Below are 25,261 nucleotides of genomic sequence, written 5' to 3' on the forward strand. Positions count from 1 at the left end.
TGTGTGTGTGTGTGTGTGTGTGTGTGTGTGTGTGTGTGGTGTGTGTGTGCGTGTGTGTGTGTGTGTGTGTGTGTGTGTGTGTGTGGGGTGCGTGTGTGTGTGTGTGTGTGTGTGTGTGTGTGGTGCGTGCGTGTGTGTATGTGTGTGTGTGTGTGTGTGTGTGTGTGTGTGTGTGTGGTGCGTGTGTGTGTGTGTGTGTGCGTGTGTGTGTGTGTGTGTGGTGCGTGTGTGTGTGTGTGTATGTGTGTGGTATGTGTGTGTGTGTGTGGTATGTGTGTGTGTGTGTGTGTGTGTGTGTGTGTGTGTGGTGCGTGTGTGTGTGTGTGTGTGTGTGTATGTGTATGTGTGTGGTATGTGTGTGTGTGTGTGTGTGTGTGTGTGTGTGTGTGTGTGTGTGTGTGTGTGTGTGTGTGTGTGTGTGTGTGTGTGTGTGTGTGTGTGTGTGTGTGTGTGTGTGTGTGTGTGTGTGTGTGGTGCGTGTGTGTGTGTGTGTGTGTGTGTGTATGTGTATGTGTGTGGTGTGTGTGTGTGTGTGTGTGTGTGTGTGTGTGTGTGTGTGTGTGTGTGTGTGTGTGTGTGTGTGCGTGCGTGCGCATAGGGGCTGCTGAGTAAAGAGCTCAGAGAGCCACAGGTGACAAAGTTCCAATTAGCACTAATATTGGTGAGTATGCAGGGAGCGATATGGTCGCTGCTGTTGGGACGCAAATGTGTCCAGTCACACACACACACCACCTTCCCTAAAACACACTCAGACAAACAGCAGTAATTAATCTCCTTGAGAAGATGAGCTTTAGTGTTTTCTGCCAGTGCTCTCTTATTTTTAGCCACCCTCCCTCCGGATAGAACACTCACTCTTTTGGCAGGGCAGCAGTTGCAGGGATCTGTTCTGGTCCCAGAAGGTCTCAGGTTCCAGCTCACAGATAACAGCGTGTGATCCAACTGTCCTGAACGACACACTAAAGCTGAATGGGTCAGTCTCAGCAGTCAGTACTTCCAGCAACCGAACATTTAATCATGTAATCGCCTACGGTTAATTTATTTGGCGTAAAGGACCTGTGTGTAGGATTTACTGGCATCTTGTGGTGTAGTTGCAGATTACAACTCACTTGTTTTAAAAAAAAACACACATGCCACACAATGCTCATTATTAGGTTCATACATTAATGAACGCATACTTAATGAATATTATATTCCATTTCTGTCAATAGAGCCTCCTCAATGTTACACACTGGACCTTTAACAGAAAAAGATGTAAGAGCAATAATGCTGCATGAGGCCCAAGGTCCAATGCCCAAGGACATTCTAAAAATGGGTTATAGACAGATTTTTTAGTTGGACCTAACTGCTGTACTGCTGATGTCGTAGCATTGATATTGAAAGTAGTTTATTTGTTATGAAATCTCTATTAGAGATGGGACAATACAATATTATCACGTATTACTCTACAAAACAGTCTGACAAATTTATCGTGGTGAATTTCCATTGTGATAATCCTGAATCGTGAATATTGTCAAAGGGCCTGATTGAAAAAGCTGTCTAGCTCACCAGCATACAGCCCATATATTTCCAGTCATTTCAAAACCCTACTCCTGTCACAATGGCTGAAGGCCAGGATGTTGTATCCCCCACAAAAAACAGTTAAATCAGATGTGTGGACATACCAAAATAAAGATGAGATGAGGTGCCTGCAAAATGTAAGGTAAAGTGATTTCATTATGTTTTTGTGCCTTTTTAAGTATGAAATATTTATGGTTATGTTTTATTTGGGTTACGTTGTGTTTAGGGGCAGGGATATGTTGTGTTTAGGGTAAGGGTTGTGCTGAATTAGGGTACTGCTCCAAACGAAGTGGTTTAGACCATCTGAATTTCCAACCTGGTCAGTGGTCATTGACTCATTAACTGACAGACTGGATAGAGATTCCTCCAGGCTCATTTTGGCTGAACCTGGTTTTCTCTCACTGTAATAGATTCCTACCACTGGCATACCAATGAGACGTACTCCTGCCTGAAAGGCAGCGCATTGCAGCTGGTCCAGGTGTGGTTTGACAGGCCTTATACCTTGTTAGAGAGACTTACAGGGAGCTACAGCGTGACACACTGTTCATGGTGGCTGAGGAGGGACTTTAGGTGGGCTCGAGGCGTGGGCAGGCAAGATATGAGGGTGAAATCAGAGAGTAGGAGGCAGGAGACACTACACATTATTCTGTCTTTAAAAGCCTTTTAAAGCATAAAGGCAAACAGTTCAGGATAAGTGCACAGAAATGGGATGTTTGCCATCTGATGTGAGTGTAATATTGCAGAATTTCTTTAGCCTTTTCTCCCTTGACCAACCCCATCAAACATTCATCACGAAGCGTGAAATCTCCACCTGGGAGGAGAATAGAAGCCCATTTACTCCTCATAACCCACAATCAAAAGAGTCTCTGCTGCCTCTCCTCATACATAGAGGGGGAATCATTGTCACTCTTTGCCTGTCCATCAGCAGGGAAGATCCACGCTGATGATGTGTTCAAGTCTTTATAAGAGAGGAAATGAAAGAGCAGAGATGAAGGGTTCAACCTCCAACAAAAGAGAATATGGAAAGAAGATTCACCCTCCTTTTATGCTCCCTGCATAATGAGGGAAGAGGAGACGAGCAGACAGGCGATTTCTATCTGACCTTTTTTTCTGGGTTGCCCAAGAGACGTCTATTCTTCTCAGGAAACACAGACTCTTTCTGCTCTAAAAGGCAGGGGAACAGAGGAAGAGAAGGCTAACATTATTACATGGACCTCTCCATACAGTTTGTGCTCTTCAAACTACAAAGAAGACAGGAGCTGCCTGTAAGAGCTACCATATAAAGCCACAGACATTAAACTACCATAGTACTGTGAGTAAGACAGCCTGTGAGGAGACAAGGGCTGCGTATAGTTTCAAATGTTAACATTACAGGACTTTCAGCATGGCCAGAGTGCAACCAGTTTTTTTTATTAGTTTGTGGTAATCTGAAACTGTGTTCTGTGGGTATCAACCATTGACATATATAAAGACTGACAACATGACAGCCAAAACCTCTCTATCGCCTTCTGGTGCCTGACTGCAGTATAGGTCATAAGGCCCTCTATGTTAACAGATGGGATGTGGCCTTAAACAAAAAATAAATCCTGAAAATAGTTTCTGCTATTTCAGGTAGTTCTTATCAAACTGGTGTATGTTCAAGGGTTTATTTTTGTGTTCAGTTCAGTTTGAATTAGTTATTTGAAGCGATAAAAAGGGGTTTACACATCATGATTGACAGCTGAGCCCTGCTTGTGATTAAGTTGGCCAGTCACATGGGCAGGACTTTGACACTGTGCACCGACCCCGATCACTACTGCACAGACCGAACTGGTGAAATTTGGCAGCGGCTATATCTGTGATATTTTGGCTTCATTTTGTACTGTGGGAGGAAGTGGAGACACAACATCCATCTTTTATATGTCAAGAAACCCACCAGTCTCCCCTGTCCACATGTCCGCTTTATGCCATTGCCATTGCTTATTCTGCATACTGGAGTATTGGAATTCCATGAATGGACTATGACTGGAAATCTGAGACTGAGCTGTGTGTCAGGAAGCCCAGTTCTATTCATGTGTGATGATGTTTATCCTCATAGTGACCCATTGTCACAGGGGCGGCTGTGGCTCAGAGGCAGAGCGGGTCGTCCACTAATGGGAAGGTTGTTGGTTTGATCTCCAACTCCTCGGCACTTGTTGAAGTATCCTTGAGCAAGATACTGAACCCCAAATTGCTCCCAATGCCGTGCATCGGTGTGTCAATGTGTATGAATGTTAGTTTCTGTTCAATGGGCTTTGCCATCACTGAGTGAATGTGTGTGAAAGGGTGAATGTGGCACGTAGTGTAAAAGTGCATCATCCAAAGCCTAATATCCCCCTCTTCTTCAAAACTCATTCTGGCACCACTGGCATGACACCTGTCATCAACATTAAGTCTTTATTAATGTTTATGACTGTTGTCCACACTCGTAAATGTATGAATATGTACACTGAAGGAGACTTAAATAACTGTATCAACATTTAATCAACTCCTCTTTTCTCTCATCTGTACTATGGTGGTTGGGGACACAATTAAATGGAGCAAGACAAAAATAGGATTTTGAATGGTGAGGGGGACATATCCCCTGCAGTCCCCAGTGAAAAGTTTGCTCTTGTGTTCCTTCAATTCCACATGTAGTTCATTCCACATACACCATCCTGCTGTCCCAAATAGAGCACAGAATAAAAAGTCCCCAACTCAGGCACTATATTCCCTCCTGTTTGAGTAAGTAGATAAAATATATTCATTAGTTTTCTTTTTTTCCTTTTTTTTATTCATGTCTTCAGTAAGAACCAGTGGGCTTGGAGCTGAGTGCCAGAGTCAGGGTAAAGAAGTCAGAAAGCAGTGGCGGACTGTTTGAGGGGCAGGGATGAAGAAAATAAAAAGGGCACCAACGCAGAAAGTTGTGACTCATTTATGGTGAAACAGCTTAGTCAGGGTTAGTATTAGCACCATGGAGGGCACTTTATCATCTTTTATTTACCATTGGTTGAGAGAGACAGACTTAAACACTGTTGGTCTGATGAGAATAAAACAGAATAATGCAACCTTATCCTTTAGGTGTTTGTCATACATTTATCAAGTCCATCTTGCCATGAGGAGATGCACAGAATAATATCACATCAATAGAACCATAGAGTTGAATGAACTACATGTATTGTGGGCAGTTTAACTTGATGACTCTAAGCATGTGGTCCAGGTTTTCTCATTGTTCAGCTCTGTAGGAAATAAAAAGACTTCTGGTGACTTTTTGACCTTGTTGCTCACGGTCTGAAGAGTCAACTCAAACACTTAAAACATGACCATTCTCTTCAAAAAGGAACCCTAGGGGCCGATCACACAGAGACGCATCGCTACACACGTGCTGTTTTCCTATCAGCACCATAACACAAACATAAGGCCCCCACAGCTAACTGTTGGGGGGGCCCTCACAGAGCTGGTGAGCTGGTGAGCAGGAGTCTCCCTTACTTGATACTGAAGCTATGGGGACAATGGATGCATGTCCATTTGTTTTATTTTTACAGCAGTACTGGTTCAGAAAATGCAGACAATATCACGTGTATATGTAATTGTATTTTTTTAAAGTAATAAAAACGTTTATTTAATTCCTATCATAATAGCTGTTGAGGCGAGGGTGGGGGTATACTTCACAGCACAGTTTCCTATGGTATGGCACACCTGGAATGCACATAAAAATACATTAAAGTTTAAATATTTTCTTTTCAGCTCGTCACTGTCACACTTGGCCCAGACAGCCAATCAAATCAAGCAAGAGGAGGGCTTTACTACTTTACCACTGGTTTTGATGCTGTTTACTATGCTGGTAAAAAGGTTAGCCAGCTGTTTGTGAGAGAGCTACAGAGCAGGGGTGTTTACTCCTCTAGAACTTGACATCTGCTTCAGTACAGTTTTTCTGTTACTCATATTTGATCAAGCAGTTTTGCACTATGCCTCGACCAGCTGTTTTTTCCCGCCACACCTCTAATAATGTGTTTGTGTGTGATCGGCCCCTTAAACCAAAGATCTATGCAACAATTACTTTAAATATTACACAAATAATAATTTAACTGATGACAATGATACATGTGTATCATTGTCAGACCGAGAGCCTGAGCTGCAGGTCATGATGAAGTATTTCCATATAGAAGTGTTGACACTGGCCCTTCATTATGCTGCAGGTTCCCTCTTCTGCAATTCAACATATTATATATGGCAGCACAGACCTTCCATCACTGGAAAAAAAGTTCTAACACTGTCAGTATTGTTGAGCAACACATGGAACTGTTAGTATGTGGGCACACAGTAGGATTTTGTTGCCATACTTGGAGAGAGTATTCTTCCCTTTCAGTGATAAAGGATACTGTGATATTTTCTTTTGCCTCTCTGTAGAAGATCTGTGCTTCTGCAGACTTGATACCAAACATTTCCAAAACTAACAAGCAATACAGTGTTCCTCCAAACAGTGTTCATCGTCGCAGTTAAAAGCCTCTGAAGAATCATTAGACCACCACAGGAAATTTAAATTCTCATTGAGAGCCTCTATCATTACAATTCTCCGGTTGCTTAGCAGCTTGAGACGAAATGCAGCAGCTTTCATACAAATTCACCAGACTGTTAAAGATAAAGGTAATGACAATATCATTTTTATTTTATTCTGGTAATAACACATTAATGAAAACATAGCTCTGAATATTATATCCCATTTCTGACAATAGATCCTCCTAAATGTTACACACTGGACCTTTAAAACAGAATAAACAATACATAGCCTACTTAATAGGCTTCTTTTTTGACAAATTCAGTGTTATCTCATTGTTCTTTTTGCTCTTTGGTTGTTGTGACTGCGTACTTTTCAAAAGCAGAATGAGGCTGTTTATCAGAGAGTAAAGGCTCTGTGAATATAGTTTGTGTTCAGCTCTTCACTGTGGTCTTATGCTGTGAGATTTCTTTAAAGTTTAGATCTTAAATAATAATCCAAACTTTAAATAATCAATTAGTTTTCTTCACAGAAATGAATGAAATGCTGAGATATATATGCCTACTGTATATATTGAAAGGGATATTTTGGCAACCCTTAGTGGGGGCCAGGACCCCCAGGTTGGTAACCTGCATCACCTAGGAACTGGAATTTTAAGCCAATCCATTCAGTAGATGTTGAGATACTTCACCTAAAGGTCCAGTGTGTAACACTGAGGAGGATCTATTGTCAGAAGTGGAATATAATATTCGTTGGTATGATTTCATTAGTGTATAATCACCTGAATATTAGGATACTTGTATTTCTGTTGTTTATCTACAGAGCGAGCAGGTCCTCTTCTACGGAGGCTGTAGAATGGACAAACCAAACACTGGCTCTAGATAGCGCCTTTAGTATTTTTCAAGAATTCTGTAGCCACCGTAGTTTCTCCTACGTACATGGAAGGCTGAGCTGTATGCAAATAATCTCCATCTTCACTACCAGACGCCACGAAATCTCCCTCGTCCTTTTGTGAACAATGGGAGCCAGCCCCTTGTATGTTGCACTGATTGCCAAAATACAAAACATAGTTCAATATAAGGTTCAGTAGATGTGTAATAGTGTTTGATGTTTTTACATTAATCCTCCATCTTTCTTGAGCTGGATTGTTGTCATTGACACCTCCTCTTTAATAAAAGGCCAGTGTGAGCGTGCTCAAGCAAAGTTCACGGCATCATGTTGAATGCTGAGTCATGGCAGCGGGGGTGCAGAGGATAACCTTACGGAGATGCTGAGGACCACTTAGTGCTCCTCCACAGCCACAAGACAGTGTGTAACCAAGACAACCCCAGTGTTAGCCTCATTACATCCCACCACACTCTCATTACTCACTCATTAGCTATTCTGTCCACACTCATCAAGTGTCTTATTCAGACGTTTCAGTGCCATCTACCATTTGGACATCTTGACTCTTAACTCTGAGGACATCTACACTGATGTAAATAACATAAACTTCTACAGCACAATAAAGAGGAAACAGTGCAGAGTGCAGTTTACACTTGGGTCTCAATCAGCAGCGATTACAGTTACTGTAGAAGTCTTTCATTACATCCATTTGAGCTTCACTTTAGAGGCTACAAGTGCAATCCAGGACTGATTGGCAATCATTGGCAATCAAACCATCTAAGTGATTAGCTGACAGTCTACACAGATACAAGATACAACTTACAGTAGTATCTAAAACAGCCAGTCATACACCACACAGTGAGTAGAACACAATCAAATGGAGTAAGTACCCTTATGCTTACTTTGGAGTAGTGCAGGATGTACATGAGATTGTTTTCTAAATGTTAAAATGTTAATGTTAAAAATATTAGTCAAGAGTCATTCCTAAAATAATAATACTATGTTTAGTATTAAGTTTGATAAACTACATTATATTCAGTATTCCCAATGTCAATGCAATTGTTAAAGCTGCAGTATAACTTTTTGTCATATTTACTGAAACTTTCACTTTATCCTGACAGTACATTAGACAGATGTGAAAAAAACAGGTTCCTGTGACTCCTCCTAGTGCTCCTGTATCCTACGCTTTGCAAAAATCCACCAGGCCTGAAACACAATGACCAACCAGAGCCAAAAAAGATTGAAGGACATTTTGGGTTGATGGTTGAAGATAGTGATTGTTGCCTGTTGTAGCATGGCAATTTTAAAGGTCCAGTGTGTAGGATTTAGTGGCATCTTGTGTTGCAGTTGCACATTGCCTCATCTTCATGCTCCAAGTGTATAGGAGAAACTATGGTGGCTGCAAAAATGTTTTGTCTCCTCCCTTCTGAGCTACTGTTGACACATGACGGGTCACATGGTGGACTCCGTAGAAGAGGACCTGCTCCCTCTGTAGATAAAAAAAGCTCATTCTAAGGTAACAAAAATACAACAATTCTTATATTCAGGTGATTATACACTAATAAAAACATACCTATGAATATTATATTCCATTTCTGACAATAGATCCTCCTAAATGTTACACACTGGACCTTTCATTTATTATTCTTTTTTCAATATTGGGGGACATTTTGGGCATATCTGAATATTTAAGGGAAGTGTATTGATTATGGGCCTGCTGTTGATAGTGTAGATTTACAGGGACCTTTGTCAGGGAACAGATGTTACTATTGATAAATGTCATTTTTCAGTGCTGTGAACACCACAAACGAAAGATTTTTACTTTTCATTTCACATTAATGAGACATGGATATTTAACTTTCAGATGAATATATTTTACCTCCAAATCAAACAAATGAGCTAATGTTGCATTGAAGTACCCAGCACTGTATGGTACTGCTATGTCTTCAGTATTGGCCATTCATAATATCAGGAGAATGGATCCTGCTACTCTCATGCTTAGCTTGCCCTCTGGTGGACGAAAGGAAACATGACACCAGCAGCACTCCATCAGGTGGTACTGTATTCAGTTCTCAGGTGGGTAGATCAGTGAAACCAATGATTTATTAAAGACAGACATTCTACCAGCTGCTACCAGCCGATATATCCTTCAACATTCTCATAGCTCAGTGGTTCCCAACCTTTTTTCTTGAGGAACCCCTTTTCTATCATTGAGTAACCTGACGATAATATTCAACAATTATAGAAAAACGGATAAACTGTACAATGAACAGTGAACACAATAACTGCAGGAATGTTGTGTAAAATGAGTGATTTGGATGAATTTTGAGCAAATTATTTCTTTTTTTAACAATCATACAGACTTTGACCATATTCAGTGTTTTCTTCCCCCTGATATTTGGCCATTGTTCTAATACTGCTTGTGTTCAGGTCATCAAAGTTTAGAAAGGAAATAATACACTGTAATGCGATAAGTTAATTTACCTCAAAAAAATTGTTGAAACGGTTTACATTGAACATTTTAAGTTAGACAAACTAAATTTTGTAAGTTAAAAAACATTCCTGATTAAATACTTTTCACAATTTTTTTCACAATACAAATAAATTAAAAATGAATTCAGTGTCACTTCAAGAATGTTTCACTTTTTTAAAATTGAATTTTAATCACTTTCAACAATTTTTTCAGTTAAATTAACTGGTTTTACAGTGTAATCTAAACTTTACAAATAACAGTTTTATTTAGTTTTATTCACAGAAATGAATGAAATGTTGAGATATAGACCTACTGTGTATATTTGTATGTTTTCTAGCACAGCTTAAAATCAAGAAGGTTCTGCGGCCCCTATGAAGCTTAGGCGACCAAGTGGGGTCCCGGCCCCCAGGTTGGGAACCACTGGTAAGACACTCTTTATATCAGGAATACACTTTATATTCAAACAAGACAGGGTCTACAGTATATCAACTTACTGTATACAAAATTGTGCAACATTGCATTTCATAAGACACAGTCTACAGTGGCGATGAAGGTTACACTGAGGAGGATTTGACTTTTTTTTATAGTGGAATGTAGGGTTCATTTTCAGACTAATGTGCACATATACAGCTTTCTCTCTCTCTCACACACACACACACACACACACACACACACACACACGTTGGAAGTCATTTGAAGGTATCAGTGGGCTCCTCTCATTTGATGGCCTGCCAGATAATGATGATCAGGATGATGAGCACCAGCGACAGCACCATGGCCAGCATGCACATCCTCTTACGAGACTTCCTCTGCACACAGCAAAGTATCAGTCAGCAGAGAGAAAAATGGAGCTAAAGTGCATCAGTGTTTGATATGGCAGTGGTAGCAGCTTAACACCGACATTAAACGAAACAGTAAGCACTGAATAGTACATTTGTTGGGAACAGTCCACATTTTGTACACTAGTGAGTATTTGGGGCAGCAGGACTATGTAGAATATCACCAAACTTATCGTTAACATGTATGAAGATATTGTGGATGATATACTTTATTATGGCTGGAATCTTCTGTGCAGCGCCTGTATCTTACCTGGTAATAGGCTGCCTTCTGCAGCTGGACGGCCCCTCTGTCCACATGAACCTCCGCACTCTCCACATTGGCCTCAATGCTGTCTGTAGATCACAACACAGGAAGAGCTCGTCACATCTACACCACATGTAAAGGATCAACTCAGTGCACAGTTTCCTCTGACTCACCAATCATCTCTCCCTGGTCGTGGATCATTACAGCCAGGTCCTTGAAGATCTGGTTCACATCCATTATGTCGGCCTGGAGAGGACAGGAGAGGGTTAAGTGCTGAACAGTAATGTGTAATACAGTGAATATCTTCCAGTCATTCAGGTGGGTACCTCCAGCTGTTTGATGTTAGTCTCTCTCTCCCTGATGATCTCCAGGTCCTCCTCTGTGATGTGGGGCTCCTCAGTTTGAGTCTGGCTCTGACTCCACTCATCTTCCCTGCAGAATCACACAGAGCCCACTTTATGTCACTGTAACCTGCAACTCACAGTAGAGAAATACCACCTATATTCTGGCAATAGTGAACTGTACAGACTATCCCTCAGACTCCTTAAACTATAGTTAGTAATGTTGACATATCCCAGAATGCCTTTAAACAATCACAACATTATAATTATTATTATTATTATTATTACTCACCTTCAACTCTTCTGTGATTGATTGCTACTAGAGCTGTCACAATATCACATTTTCACTACACGATTATTGTGGACAAAATAATTCCTGTTCATTGTGAATTCTACAGAACATTTGAAAAACATTAGCTGTCCGTCAGTTCCATCTTTGACCTTTATTGTGTGTCTTATAGGGATGTTAAGATTCACCAAATTGCATCAGTGTGTACATTGGGTACAATTTGGGATGATCTCCTGATGCGTAGTTTCTAACATCTTTGCATAGGTAAAAACTGATTCATTTATATAGAATTATCAGTATAGGCCCTAGGAAAGAATAACTGAATGACAGTTTTGACAGCACCACTCCCAACTGACTGAGTGTGACTACATTCTATGGTTCATTGATCTGATTGGTAGAAGTTCACCCGTGATAGACAGAGGGTTCATCCAATCACTGCAAAGTTCTTTCTGAAAGTGCAGCTTTTTCACACACTTTACAAAGACACTGAAGAAACTTACTTTTCAAACGTCACCAGCTGGTCATTCACATTGCCTCCGTCTCCCTGTAGACAGCAACAAAAAGTCCAGTCAGCCTCATAAATGTATTAAAAGTAAGTCAATGAGAGTGCTGTTATTGCTTGTCAATGCTCTGCAGGCTCTGTCCAATGAAAAGCCTGGTATTCACCGTGGCTCTGGATCCAGCTCGAGCTCTGACCACTGACTCCTTCTCTTTCTCAGCTGCCCTCCGCTGCACCACCTGGAAGTTGTTAAGGGCTGCAGAGAAATCGTTCATCAAACGCTCCTTACGTAGCTTCTGCTGCCTCTGGAGGAGAAAAAAACACTATCACAATGTGTTTTTTTTATGTGTCATGTCACAGACACCCACATGGACACATGTTAATTTCCTGAAACAACTAGAAGAAGAAGAGGCTGTAGTAGGAGGAATACATTATTTGTAATCTATTAGTAAGCTAATCAGCTCTATGCCAAAAAAGAGTCATCACTTGGAGAAATGCCCAAGGCATGTGAAGTGTTTGGATGTACAAACAGCCACCGCTAGTCAGAGCGAAACTCTGGCCAAGAGTGAAAACAATGAATACATGTACACCAGTGTGTGAGCTGGTGCAGAAACTATTAACACATGGTAGGCTACAAATTACTGTCTAACAGGAAACTGGCAGGAAAAACTGTGTGGAAGACCTATTGAATTATACTGTAGACTAATTTCGCATTTCACGAAAACAAGCACCCAGGCGGCTTTATAACAATACAACAGATATAAAAATATAACAATACAACAATATAATAGACATTTTTAGAGAAAGTGACAAAAGCTAAAATTGTAAATAATTGACACTGATGTTGCCTGTTCATTGATCGCAGCCTGCATGTCCCAGTGGAAGTTGTAGTTATTCACAAGGTACATTTTTTGGCACAGAGCTGATTAGCTCCATCCCCAGTAACTGAATTCACTCCAACCAGTAACCAATATCAGGTTCACTTTCTCTCGTTTATAACAAACCAAATTTCTTGAAAATGGGTTCATGGGCGCCCGGTTAGCTCAGTGGGTAGAGCCCAGGGTTTGAATCTGACCTGCAGCCCTTTGCTGCGTGTCATCCCCTCTCTCTCTGCCCCCCTTTCCTGTCTGTCTTCAGCTGTCACTATAATAAAGGCAATAAAAGCCTCAACAAATACTTAAAAAAAAGAAAGAAAATGGGTTCAGAATGAAGCGTTTACAGTGGATTTTGTGGTCCTCTTCCTCAGGGTTAGGTACCGCAGATAGAACACGTGCTGGTATTAGTCCTTCTGCTGTGTAAAGGCTGGTTTTTAAGGTTCACTTGTCAAATGCAAGTTGTAGTTCCCCTTTACCTACTCATATAAACAAAAAACTATATACATACAGTGAATGGTGATTTATCAGTCATACAAAAATGTATTAAATACTGGCAACATTTAGAAGCCATGAATAAACGTTGGATAAATGCATTTTGACATGGAACCACAGTGAGCCACTTCCAAGACAGAGCTTGATTTGTAGGCATGGAAGTCTGGCCCACTCCCACCTCACATGACTGAAATATGTCAGTAAAATTAGTGCCAGTATCTCTGCGTTCCTTCCATGACGCACATTTAACGGTTACGGTTACACTGGAGTGTTTCAATTAAACGAACTAATTCAGTTGCAATGATGGTGATGATGGGGGGGGGGGCAGCTAAAATCCCTAACCAATTTACCACATTGACCGTGACCCTTTCCTTTCTTCCCCCCTCTGAAATTTTAGAGGGCCGTCACACTTAGCTTGCCTGGAGAGGGCGTGGCCTAAAGACAGAAAGGGCTGCTGCACTAGTTTCTGACTGTTTCTCTCTTTGTTGCTGAGCTACCAGGGCACTTACCACATGGACCTCACCTGAGATTAACTGTGTTAATGTTATTTTACTTATTTCTTCCACACACACTTCAGGCATGAGTCATGTTTGTAACAATATATCGGTGTGTGTGTGTCTATATACCGACCTGTTCTGATGGAGACAGAGCGGGGGGCAGTGACCCCAGCTCCTTCAGGTGTCTGTTGGTCTCTTTAGCCAGCTGGTTGGTGTAGTGCTGGAGCTCTTGGCTGCAGGGTAACACACAAACACAGACCTCACTCAGAAGGTCACACAGTTGATCAAATGAGGATCATATGTGAGATTACCTGGGACCCTGCTACTTACAGCCTCTCCTGGAGATCTGAGGTTTCCTGTCTCGTCTCCAGTTGGTAGAGGAGATTTTTGATCTGCCCAGCTGCAGAGAAAAGGAGCCAGTTCAGTACACACGCAGCTCTTTGGGGGATTCATTGGTGTGTGATCTGGTCCGTGTTGGACACAGTAAGCACTCACAGTTCTGGCTGATCTTCTGGATGTTGGAGCTGCATGTCTGGACCAGGCTGTTGAAGTCCCAGGGCTGGGACCAGCTACTGTCTGCTCTCATGTAGGACATCCTGGTTGTAGGCCACCAGCCTGTGTGTCACTCTGCTGAGAAAGTACACACTCTACACACACCCTGCACACAGTTACAGTGAGGACAATAGGACACATTTAGTTAACCTCAATTGTTTTTTACATTTCAGTGAATTTCAGTTATTATATTGAAACTGTTATTACAGAATCAGAATCAGAAACCGAGTAAGAATCGGGTTTATTGCCAAGTAAGTTATAACACATACAAGATGTCCTCTTAGAGATGGTGGTGTACACATATGGAATGCAACAGTTCACGTTATCAAGAGCTTGTTATCTTTAGAATTCAATTCATGATTTCAAATGACTTCCTTACATTTAATATACATACTCATACTCATTACTTTCTACTGTATTTCTCTGGGAACCTCTGTTTCTTATGTAGTTCTGGGTTTTTATGGGATTGTTGCTCACTGATTGTTTTTTCTTCTCACTGTGTGTTTCTTGTTGTCTCTTCTTTTTGTGTCACGATCAGTGATGGCCAGTAGGGAAATACTAGTAATAATATTACTTTCGACAGTAACTAGTAGTGTAACTAATTAAAAAATGTCAGTAATACTATTACCACCAAAAAAGAATTACTTACAACCTTTCTTTTGCTGTCACTCCTACTGATATGAAATCCAACATACACCACAATCACATCCTTGGATTAATTTTTGTAAATGTAGAGGAAACTAGTTTGGAAGATGGAAACATACAGCAGCTGGAAATATTCCATTACTTTGATTTTAAGAAACAAAACTGGATTTTAATCGTCATAAGTCTGAATTTTGGGGATACAATTTTGTGGGGAGTAGCAGAAAAGTAATATAACTAGTAGTGTAACTAATTACTGTTGACAGTAAGTAATGATACTACTTTTAAAATGACTGAGTAATAAATTACATTGTTGAGTAACTAGCCCAACACTGGTCAGATTACCCAGTCAGGACACATTTTATTTAAATTGTATGCAGTCTGTGTGTGCTGGCGGCACAATGTGTTAATAAATAATATTATATTGCGATTATTTTGACAGATATTACGATTGCAATAGGATTCACAATGCTATGATTCAGACTTATTCAAATTAGAAAATCTAAATCATGTGACATTTGTTGGGGTCTGTACCAAACACAGATGTGCTCTTACAGAGCTGACCCCTACAAATGTGAAGTCATTACATTACATATGGACTAATATGATTGAGGGAACTGTATGGGTTTCTATAGACCAGTGATTCTTAACTGGTCTCGGCTTGGGACTATGATTTTCCCATTAAATTGCAACCCACTTTTATAGAACCAGGCTGATTTATTCACTGAGACTAAATTCGTCTAAATTAATGACATTTCACAGCATTTGACACCAAACTGGGGTGACCTGCGTGCTGCTGATTCTTATGAATGTGAATAAATTCAACATTATCATAACTACATAACTGTGAAACGAGTCAGGCCTTTTCTTTCAAAATAAAAGTCAGACGTCAGATAGCTACGCATTTAAAATTATATTCTTTTTTCCCCGAGACCCAATCAGAGCACACACTGTTGTCTCGCGACCTACCAGTTGACAAAGCATGCGAGACCACTATGTTATTAGAAAGATGGTAGAGAGCCCAACAGAAAATAAATACAGACAAATATAGGCCAGCGCGAGCCGAACCCAGGTCATCACGTGCATTAATCTTCTGACAACAATAAACCCACGAGCCCTATTTCAGCCTGCACCGTGATATAACATGAAATATAACGTGAAATATAACATGAAATATAACGTGAAATATAACGTCCTTCGCTGCGGACTCCTTCACAGAGAGCTGCTGTAACGCAGTTTTCACACAGTCATATGATAACCGTCCGCATTATTCAGCGTTGATAACAGGTCGCGCGCTGTTTCTCGTGCGCCTGTCTCCATGTATAGACGTTCTGGTGTTTTCTACGGCACATATTTAAACTCTGTCGGTTCACACAATATTAGCACCGTTTAAGGTAAATATCTTACTTTGCGGTGAAGCCGGCGTCGTCAGTGGGTGTCTATCCCTCAGATAAATATTAAGGGCTGATCTGAATTAGCAAACCCAGCCCGTCTCTGACGTCACGCGTCCAAAGCACTATTAATCCGACGTCATCTTGACGCTATGGAGGCCCATTTCCGCCGACGTGACGGAAAAAAAATATTTTGTAAGTCATAATAATGAGAAACTTTAGCATAATATATAAATATTAGCATCTCAAAATAATAACTTTGTGATACTAAGTTTCTCAATATAAAGACTTAGAGAATCTAAAAAATCTGCGTCAAGATAATCAATCTGATAATAAATGTGAATTTAAATTATTCTTTGATTGTCAGCTATTCAACGAATCTAGAAAGCCAAGGGCGTTATACTATTCTATGAAAAAAGTATTTTGTTAGGGAAATGACACATCAATACAGGCAAGTTCTCGAGGTCCTGAATTTAATTTACATTTATTTGTTTTAGATTTATGTCTGTTTAAAGTGACAAATCTAAAAAAAAAAGCTGCGTTCAGCATCAACAGGTAATAATTTTTCAGTGAGATAATAACAGCTTACTGTTACAGTTACTGCCAGTTCAAATGCTTTCTACCAGCTCTCCACCGTCAGTCTAGTGATGGGCGCTATCTCCTGGATTAATGCTGTCCCATGACTTTCATGCTGAGGAGCCTGAAGGCAGCACTGTGCTGCCCTGCACGTGACAGCAGACAAAGCCAATACAGACCCATGTATGGGAAGAGTGTGGAAAAAATAATGTTATTATGCATTAAATACCAGCCAGTGTCACTGCCCCCCTCCAAACACCCAAAAGATTCTGACTACACACCAAAAGGAAAGTCTCTAAATGCACTGTTACTGAACATTCTTAAGGATGGCAGCAGAGACAGACCATTATAAATCATTTTTTACCTTATAAAATTAAATAAATTAATAAAAATTAAAGAAGTAAAAAATATTCTGAGCATGGGATTAAATGACATTTTCTATTCTAAGGAATCCATTTTACTATTCTACAGCTGATGTTATTAAGTATTACTGATATTGTAAAAAATATTTTAGTTCATTTTATTAAGATTATGTCACTATACGATCACTATTTGAGGAGGTGGAGTAGCAGCCAATATAATTCAAGCCTTTTAATTGATCCTAAACCTAAACTAAATTCTAATTCAGTTGAAAGTCTTGTTCTTCGTCTTTCTCACCCAACCTCTTTATTACCAATAAGTCCATTAAGAAGCTCCAATGAATTCAGAACACTGCAGCACGAGTACTGACTGGAACTAGGAAAAGAGATCACATCTCTCCTGTACTAGCTTCTCTGCACTGGCTCCCTGTATGTTTGTAGCCTGTGTGTTTGGGGCGGCAGTAGCTCAGTGTGTAGGGACTTGGCTTGGGAACCGGAGGGTCCCAGACCACAATACGGAGTGTGGACTGGTAGCTGCAGAGGTGCCAGTTTCACCTCCTGAGGTGCCCTTGAGCAAGGCAACCTAACCCCAAGAAACTGCTCATGGGCGCCACAAACCTAGCGAGCCCATCACTCCACCATCTCTCTCCCTGTTGCAAGAAGTGTGTGTTTCAGCCTGTGTGTGTGTGTGTAAGAATAAAAAAAAGAGTGAAAAGAATAATTCAATAAAGTATGTATCTTATCTTATCATCTTTTCTGTAAGATTCAGAATAGAATTAATAGAACAATCTTCCTCCTCACCTATAAAGCTCTTCATGGTCAGGCCCCTTCATATCTTAAAGAGCTCATAGTACCCTATTACCCCTCTAGAACACTACGTTCTCTGAATGCTGGGCTACTTGTGGTTCAACCCAGTCTCACGGAAATACGTGACACTGTCACGTATTTCAATCTATTGGTTCGTGGTCTGGGACACGAAATTTCCAAGCATGATTTTCAAACTCATGTATTTCAATTGGAAGTATTTTTTGTGTCACTAAGCACGACTTTCAAACTCATGTTCTGTCTGGGAGCTTTCTCCCTAGTGTCCCTTAAAGGGACTCCGTACAGATAATTTATTGTTTATTTTTATCATTTGTTTCAACATCTTTCAACACAAAAACAAAAAAATTGTTCTTGATAACAAACAATATGACAGCTTTTGGCCACCCATTTCTACTTTCACTTTTGATTCTGAGAAATTGTGACAATTCACGGATATATTTAGTGCAGGTGCGCTGCTCTGCTGGCAAACCGCGAAGGTCAGAAAGGTAGCTGCTTCATCTTTTCTTTTTAGAATTGTATGTTTTAATGTTTATTTTATCTAGCCATCTATTGTCTTGTTTATTTGTAGGCTATGTGAATGTGTGACTCTGACCTGAGAAAAGTGAATTTCCATTGAGGACAATAGATTTTAAAAAGTTTTTATCTCAAGAATAAACAACAAATGTTCACTCTTTGAATCACCAAAATAAGTGACTTATGTAGTGTTTTAAATTGTGTCCGTCACTGGACAGGATATAAGCAAGAAACCAGAGCGGCGTATTTACCGATACAAACAATATTAGCCCACAAAAGCGTACTTAGTCCCCACAATATTCATAAATGCTATCCAACGGTCCAAATAGTCAATCTCCCCACAAAACTCCACAAAAGAAGGAAAGGGGATGATATAGGTAACTTGTTTCAAAAAGCGTGGGATGAAGTCTTTTATGAACCGTAGCTCATATCAATAAACTGGTTGTGCTGGGCAGTAGCCTGCGTTTAGAGTGATCATATTGGGCATTTTACTACATGTGAATCAAGATCAAATCTATGAAAACGAAGGTAACAGGAATTACTTTTTAAATGAACATGTTTTGCTTTTACAGCGCATCTCAGTTAACGTGCTCTGTAACACATTGTATTCTAAGCGGCTCTCAGAATAAATGAATAAAAAAGTAATATCATTCAGACAGCTGGGTCTATTCATTCGTCTCAATTACAAAAGCATCACCCTTTACTTTTAATGATATCTGTAAAAGTTGACAGCGACTTACTGACTGCGTTACCCATGAGCATTCTCTGCCGTTGCCATGGTGAAGACGCAAGCTATCTGGTGGCGTAAGCACTGTCGTCAGTTTTAGCGGGATTTCGCTCTTTCGCTCCCGAACTCCTGTTAAGATAAGTTGTATGACTATACGTCTGCTATATGTTTTGTTTAATATGATAAATTACTTGGTTTAAATATTAGGGCGAAGATTAAATCCCCACCAGTGATTCACCATTGGTCAGCATTAATGAAAAAGGGAAACTCTTGAAATTAATGTAACCTTGCTAGCTGGATAGCTAGCGTTCATTATAAACTAACACAATACAGCATTAACGTTATATCCAATGAATTGTAGCGTTGAGCATTAAGCAGATGTCATAACTATGACTGTAATAATGTGTGAGTAAATGAATTGTGTGAGCTCATCTAGAGTTGTCATTTCATCTGTCACTGTGGATCACTTTTAAAGTGAACTGTTTTGGGTTTTACTTTGCTCTGTGTTAAGTTGTGTAGAAAACAAGTAAGGGGCTGTCTTTGAACAATTTATTATGCTCTCATGGTGCTTTCCCGGTCTTATAGAATTATTAAAGTCCGCCATAGAGATAAAGAAAAACCCACTAAAATAAGTACGGTACAACAAAACCCTCCCTACTTCTGGTCTTCCGTGCGGTCCTTCAAAATAAAAGTCTGCTTCAGAGTAAAACATACCGTAGCAAGGGATGAATGATGAACGGTTTAAAGGTAAACCATGGTAGGATTCCTGACAGTTAATATTAGGCTACCGTTTCAAAACTTAATTCATTAATCATTAAAACCGTGATAACTGTGTGATATGACACTTTCACAGTAAATTTGTCCAGAATCAACCAGAGTTAATAACACCCTCCCAGCCACAGGTGCAGTGTGAGGTAATGTTAATGTATATCTGATATGGTTTTCTTATCATTAGGTATTGGCAGTGTTGGGCAAGTTACTTTTAAAAGGCAATTAGTTACAGTTACTAGTTACTTCTTTCAAAAAGTAACTAAATTAGTTACTCAGTTACAAATTAGTAACTAGTAACTTCAGAAAGTAACTATTGCGTTACTTTCCAGTAAATTTTTAAATGCTCAAATGTGACCCCACCTCCACCCCTCTTTAACGGAACTTAAAATACATGTGCATGTTCAATTATTTATGATAAATCTGAATATTATAATGAAATGGACACTTAATACAATCCATTATTAACAGAAACAATGTACATAAGTCTAAACTATTTTAATGTTGCTGTGGGACAAAGTGAGACTAGCCTCCAATCAAATGCCATGTATGTAGATATTATGTTTATATAGTGGATCCATACAAATAACACAATAGATGTTTTGGAACTTTTGATATTTATTGCCCCTCAACAGGCCACAACTGGGCAAAATTAAATTAGGCTTGTTAAGCACTATACCAAAAATAAATAACAAATATATACACTCTTTGTAGTGCAAATAAAAAAACAAAAAATTGGTAGATAACTCTCAATTCTCCTCAAAAACTTGTACAAAAAGTACAATGTATAGCAAAACTAAGGAATCCAAATATAAACAGGTAATACATAAGAAATAAAAAATACATCTCCATAAAAATAAATCTCTTTCTCTGGCCATTGACAATCTCACTTCAAGAGGCTGCAGCTGCCAACAAATAAATCTAAATTAAATGATGCTCTTTAAGCAATATACCAAAAATGTATTCAAACAATATATACACTCTTTTTAGTGCAAATGTAATAAGATGCAACACAACTGGCCATACCTGTCTCTTGTTGACTGACTCGCTTGTGTTGTTCGTTGTGTGTCTGACTATACGTGCTTTCAAACACCTGCCCAACTCTACCTCTGATTGGCTTACCATGAAATTTTACTCAACCTCAGCCAATCGTCAGCATTTATGCGCTTGTCTCGTGCACTGCCCACTAACCAAGGAAGAACAGTAAAAAAAAGCCTTTGCCTCTCGGCTCAGAGATCTAGTTGGTCTGATAAAAAAAACAGATTAAATTATAGTAACGCGCCGCATTGTTTGGCAGTAACGGTAACGGCGTTATTAAGATGGGAAGAGTAATCAATTAGATTACTCGTTACTGAAAAAAGTAACGCCGTTAGTAACGCAGTTATTTATAACGCCATTATTTATAATGCTGTTATTCCCATCACTGGGTATTGGCTATATTAATATTGTATTTTTTTGCAAACCAAAAGTGAACATTGCTACTAACTTTGTTTGTGATTGATGGTTGATTGTTTTTTTCTTTTCTCCCTGCAGCTCCTGTATTGTCAACCCCCATCACACATTATCGTCAACATTTTGAATACCAAAAGGCACTTTTAAGGGCCACGTCCATCTGTCTGTCTGCCTGTCAGTCTGTCTTGTCTGTCTGTGTGTCTGTTTGTCTGTTGTCTGTCTGCCTGTCAGCTGTCTGTCTATCTATCTGTCTATCTGCCCTCTGTCTGTCTGTTTGTCTGTCTGTCTGTCTGTCTGCCTGTCAGTCTGTCTGTCTATCTATCTATCTATCTATCTATCTATCTGCCTGCTCTGTCTGTCTGTTTGTCTGTCTGTCTGTCTGTCTGTCTGTCTGTCTGCCTGTCAGTCTGCCTGTCTATCTATCTGCCTGTCTGTCTGTCAGTCTGCCTGTCTGGGTCCGTCTATCTGCCTGTCTGTCTGTCTGTCTGTCGGTCTGTCTAGGTCAGTCTGCCTGTCTGGGTCAGTCAGTCAGTCTGTTTTCCTGTCTGCCTTTCTGTCTGTCAGTCATTTACCATGCCAGGGGGGTCGATCCAAAAGAAGTGCCCCTTTTGTGAGACCATTTTATTTTGTGCCCAAAAAAATGCTCATATTGTAAAATGGAGCAGCCTGCCAAGCAGCGACTGAAGAAAAGACTGAAAAAGTTTGACCAGAAGCGAGAGGAATGGGTGGTTGGCCTTAAAAAGAACCACAACCTGGCATCCATTAAGGATGAAGCTATAGTCCTGGTATGTAGTATGTACCGTTTTTATGTAACATTAAAATGTCCAGATAATCTAGAAAATAAATTATAGTAAGTGGTGCCATTTATGACCAAGAGAGCATGTCACTACAAGGTCAGAACTTCTTTCATACTCAGATTTCAAAATTAACTTTTTTGTCCATCAGCCAATGGATAGTTAAAGTTCAAATTTTATTTAGTTTTTAATTTACCAGTCACTCAATAGATTACCACTGATTTTTTTTACTGGTAAGTGATACCACTCATTTGCACATTTTACCAGAATTTTGCTGGTGACTGAACCCTGTTCATATTACTCAAAGCACTTAACAATGTACATATGACCCATTCAGTCACAGAATCACATTAACATTCCTATCTATGTAGATGCCAAACCTGTGCTATAAATGTGCCACAAAGTTTGATTGTATCCATACTTAGTGATTTTCAACTTCTGCTTGGAGGAGAGTGTATGAGATAATACATTGCTGTTTGTCTATATAGAAGAGTTAGTTTCTGCTTCTACTGTTTGATCCTTTCCTGAATCCAGCTAAACTCACCATGATGATAAGGCCATCATGAATGACTGTCATCAATAATGTTATATTTTCAATGTATTTTTATATTTAACAATTACAGTAATATACTTACTGATTTTTGCTGTTGCTTTTAAATTTTTTAACCAGCAAATACATCCTTTTGTTGTTGCAGCTTGAGAAACTCCATGCCATGGGCTACAAGCCGGTTCTCCTTATTGGCAAGGAGACATAGACGGGAGCAACAAACAAAAGTTTTAACGCCTCATTGCGAACTTACTCTTCATGCCCAGAACTCACTCCAGAAGATGGGCTCATTTTATGAGTCTATTTGTGAAGGTGAGATGGACGCACTGTATTTTTGAATTTACAGTTTGCAACTAGTGTTCGGTTTGAAAAACCATTTTGTAAGATTTTGCAAACAACAAGTTAATATGAATATCAATATACTCTCAAATTATGAGCTTAAGATGCAGATGGACCATTCACAAAAATAGCACAAACCAAAAGAAAACCATTAAATGTTGATGGTGTACATCACGACTCAGTTTTTTAGCACACACAGTCCAGTGTGTCATTCTTTGAATAGATATTAGAATTACTCTGTGTTTTTTTCCTGTATAAACAGTGTAATGTGTACTATTTATTTGTTATAGTCATATAACATCAAACACAGATTTACAGATATCTACTATAAAAGACAGTAAACTATCAATAATCCTCCTGTAATCTAAAGTGACCACAAATCAGGTTGGGAAGAATAGGACTACAGAATTCTCAGAGATTAAATCAGGCACAGTTGAAGCTCTTGGTTGACCTCTTTGTTCTAAGTAGGCATAACAGAACTCTTGTTTAACTTGCATAGGTTGGAGTCAGGAAATTCCTGCAGCTGATGATCAGGTGATCACACTTACCTTGACCCCTTGGAGGTCAAAAGCCAGGAGCAGGCATGCAGCACAGAGGGAAAAGGTAGTTAAGGCAGATTTCCAGCGTTACATTCATTGTAAAGTGTTGGACCCATGGATTACCTTGCACAACTTTTTACCCATAGAGTTTTAGGTCACTTTCATGTTATGTTCTACAATATAAACAGTGTCTGCTGTTAAACCAAATACCCATCAGTTCTAGATCAAAAATACATAATTTTACTCTTACCTGTCCTGTACTAGTGCTGTCACTTTAAAAAAAAAAACTAGTTCGAACAAATCTAAAAATAAATGGTAGGATAGCTGTTTTTTGCAAAGTAGAGTTTGCCGTGACTTTTCCATCCACTGTGTAAAACCCCAAATACTTCCACACGCTGCTTTTCAGGTGTTTTGGTGCCCTGACTGTCCGACCAGGTCAGCTCTCCTCACTATTATCATCCATTCTCGAAGCAAATTAGCTTACTTTACTGCTTTGACTGAGAGGCTCCAGGCCAAGAGCTGTTAAGAGGGGCCGGCTATAGGTAAATCTGATAGAAGGAACCTCTGCTGGAATACATTGCAAACTACTTCAAGTGGTCTGATGCGCTTAAGGAGATTAAAGCCTACATTTTGAATGGGTAATTACAATTCAAGTGTGAAAATTTCACCCTTTGTTCGAACCAATGTTTGAATATCGAATAAAAATTGACAGCCCTAACCTTTACCGTAGTGCTATTCATCCATCTAGATGGTTTTGGTGTGAGTTGCCCAGTTTTTGAGGTACTCTTTCCAATACAATGGAGCGGAGTGGGATTTCTCTTGTGGTGCTCAAAAAACATTTGAAAACTCAACAGCAATGTCTCCTTCCAGAAGTCACGACCCAGTTACTCCAGATAATCCACAGACATCGTTTTGAGTAGTTTAGTGTAGTTTTATTGAAAGAAAAGTAGTTACTACATACATGAAACTGCGCACAACAAGGTCTGTGGATTATCTCGGTCTGGGTAACTGGGTCTTGATTTCTGGTAAAAGACATTGCTTTTGAATTGTTCAAATGTTATACCAAAGCACAAGGCACCCTACAGCATCTGTATGAAAGAAAGCGGAGTCATTGTGACTTTGACTTGAATGGCCTTCAGTCTTCATTAGTGGCAACTTAAATTGACAAAAAATAAACAACTTGAGAATCAACTTGAGCTTGAAAGTTCACATAATGAGCTAAATTACTTATTTGTAGTCATTTTATGTTTTCAGTTTAAAGGAATAGTTCACTTTAAATGTAAATTCAGTCATTATCTACTCACCCTCGTGTCAATGAGAAGTCCGGTGTAATTTTTAATCCACTCAACACTGCTGGAGTTTCACAGGAAAACAGATTGTAGCATTTTTCCAGACAACAGAAGTCTATAGAGACCAGTGTTAAAATGGCTCCTGAAGCTGCCACATGCATAGCTGACTTGAAAAAACATAATTTACGTTGTGTTTCTAGCGAAGAGCTAGCCTAGAGCTACGGTCATGTGCGCGTTCCTCACACACGCATGTGACTGCATCTGTAAACTAGCTCTTACAGGTAGCTGTGCCTCAACCGTGCTGGTCTCTGTCAACTTCTGTTGTTTGGAAAAAGGCTGTGAGCTGTTTTGTTTTAAAAAAAAAATTTTTTTTTTAAAATAAAAATAAATTTTTTTTTTTTTTTTTTTTATTTTTTAAAAAAAAAAATTTTTATTTTTTTTTTTTTTTTTTTTTTAAATAAA

General features: G+C 39.5%; 1 protein-coding gene and 1 long non-coding RNA gene across 2 annotated transcripts in view; one reads left to right on the forward strand and one right to left on the reverse strand.

Moving 5' to 3' along the window:
- The window catches only part of LOC127367485 (uncharacterized), a 260,661-nt gene that overhangs the window by 192,157 nt on the left and 43,243 nt on the right, over positions 1-25,261 (forward strand). The gene's annotated exons all lie outside the window — the stretch shown is intronic.
- Positions 9,019-16,185, reverse strand: stx12l (syntaxin 12, like). Its single transcript, XM_051407357.1, has 10 exons — positions 16,088-16,185; positions 13,982-14,144; positions 13,817-13,886; positions 13,620-13,719; positions 11,790-11,927; positions 11,624-11,667; positions 10,820-10,925; positions 10,667-10,739; positions 10,500-10,582; positions 9,019-10,219 (listed from the first exon to the last, which is right to left on the reverse strand). The coding sequence occupies exons 2-10, from the start codon at positions 14,079-14,081 to the stop codon at positions 10,127-10,129; spliced, it is 807 nt and encodes a 268-aa protein (XP_051263317.1). The 5' UTR covers positions 14,082-14,144; positions 16,088-16,185; the 3' UTR covers positions 9,019-10,126.

The sequence above is a fragment of the Dicentrarchus labrax genome, unplaced genomic scaffold (genome assembly GCF_905237075.1).
Source record: "Dicentrarchus labrax unplaced genomic scaffold, dlabrax2021, whole genome shotgun sequence".
Lineage (NCBI taxonomy): Eukaryota > Metazoa > Chordata > Actinopteri > Moronidae > Dicentrarchus > Dicentrarchus labrax.

What these genes read in the sequence shown, in the direction of transcription:
- stx12l (XM_051407357.1), bottom strand. Translation starts at nt 14,081, where the DNA reads ATGTCCTACATGAGAGCAGACAGTAGCTGGTCCCAGCCCTGGGACTTC. An exon ending in CTAACATCAAACAGCTGGAG is followed by an intron (nt 10,740 to 10,819) that starts GTACCCACCTGA and finishes TGTCCTCTCCAG; the next exon opens with GCCGACATAATGGATGTGAA. An exon ending in AGAAGGCAGCCTATTACCAG is followed by an intron (nt 10,220 to 10,499) that starts GTAAGATACAGG and finishes TGCTGTGTGCAG; the next exon opens with AGGAAGTCTCGTAAGAGGAT.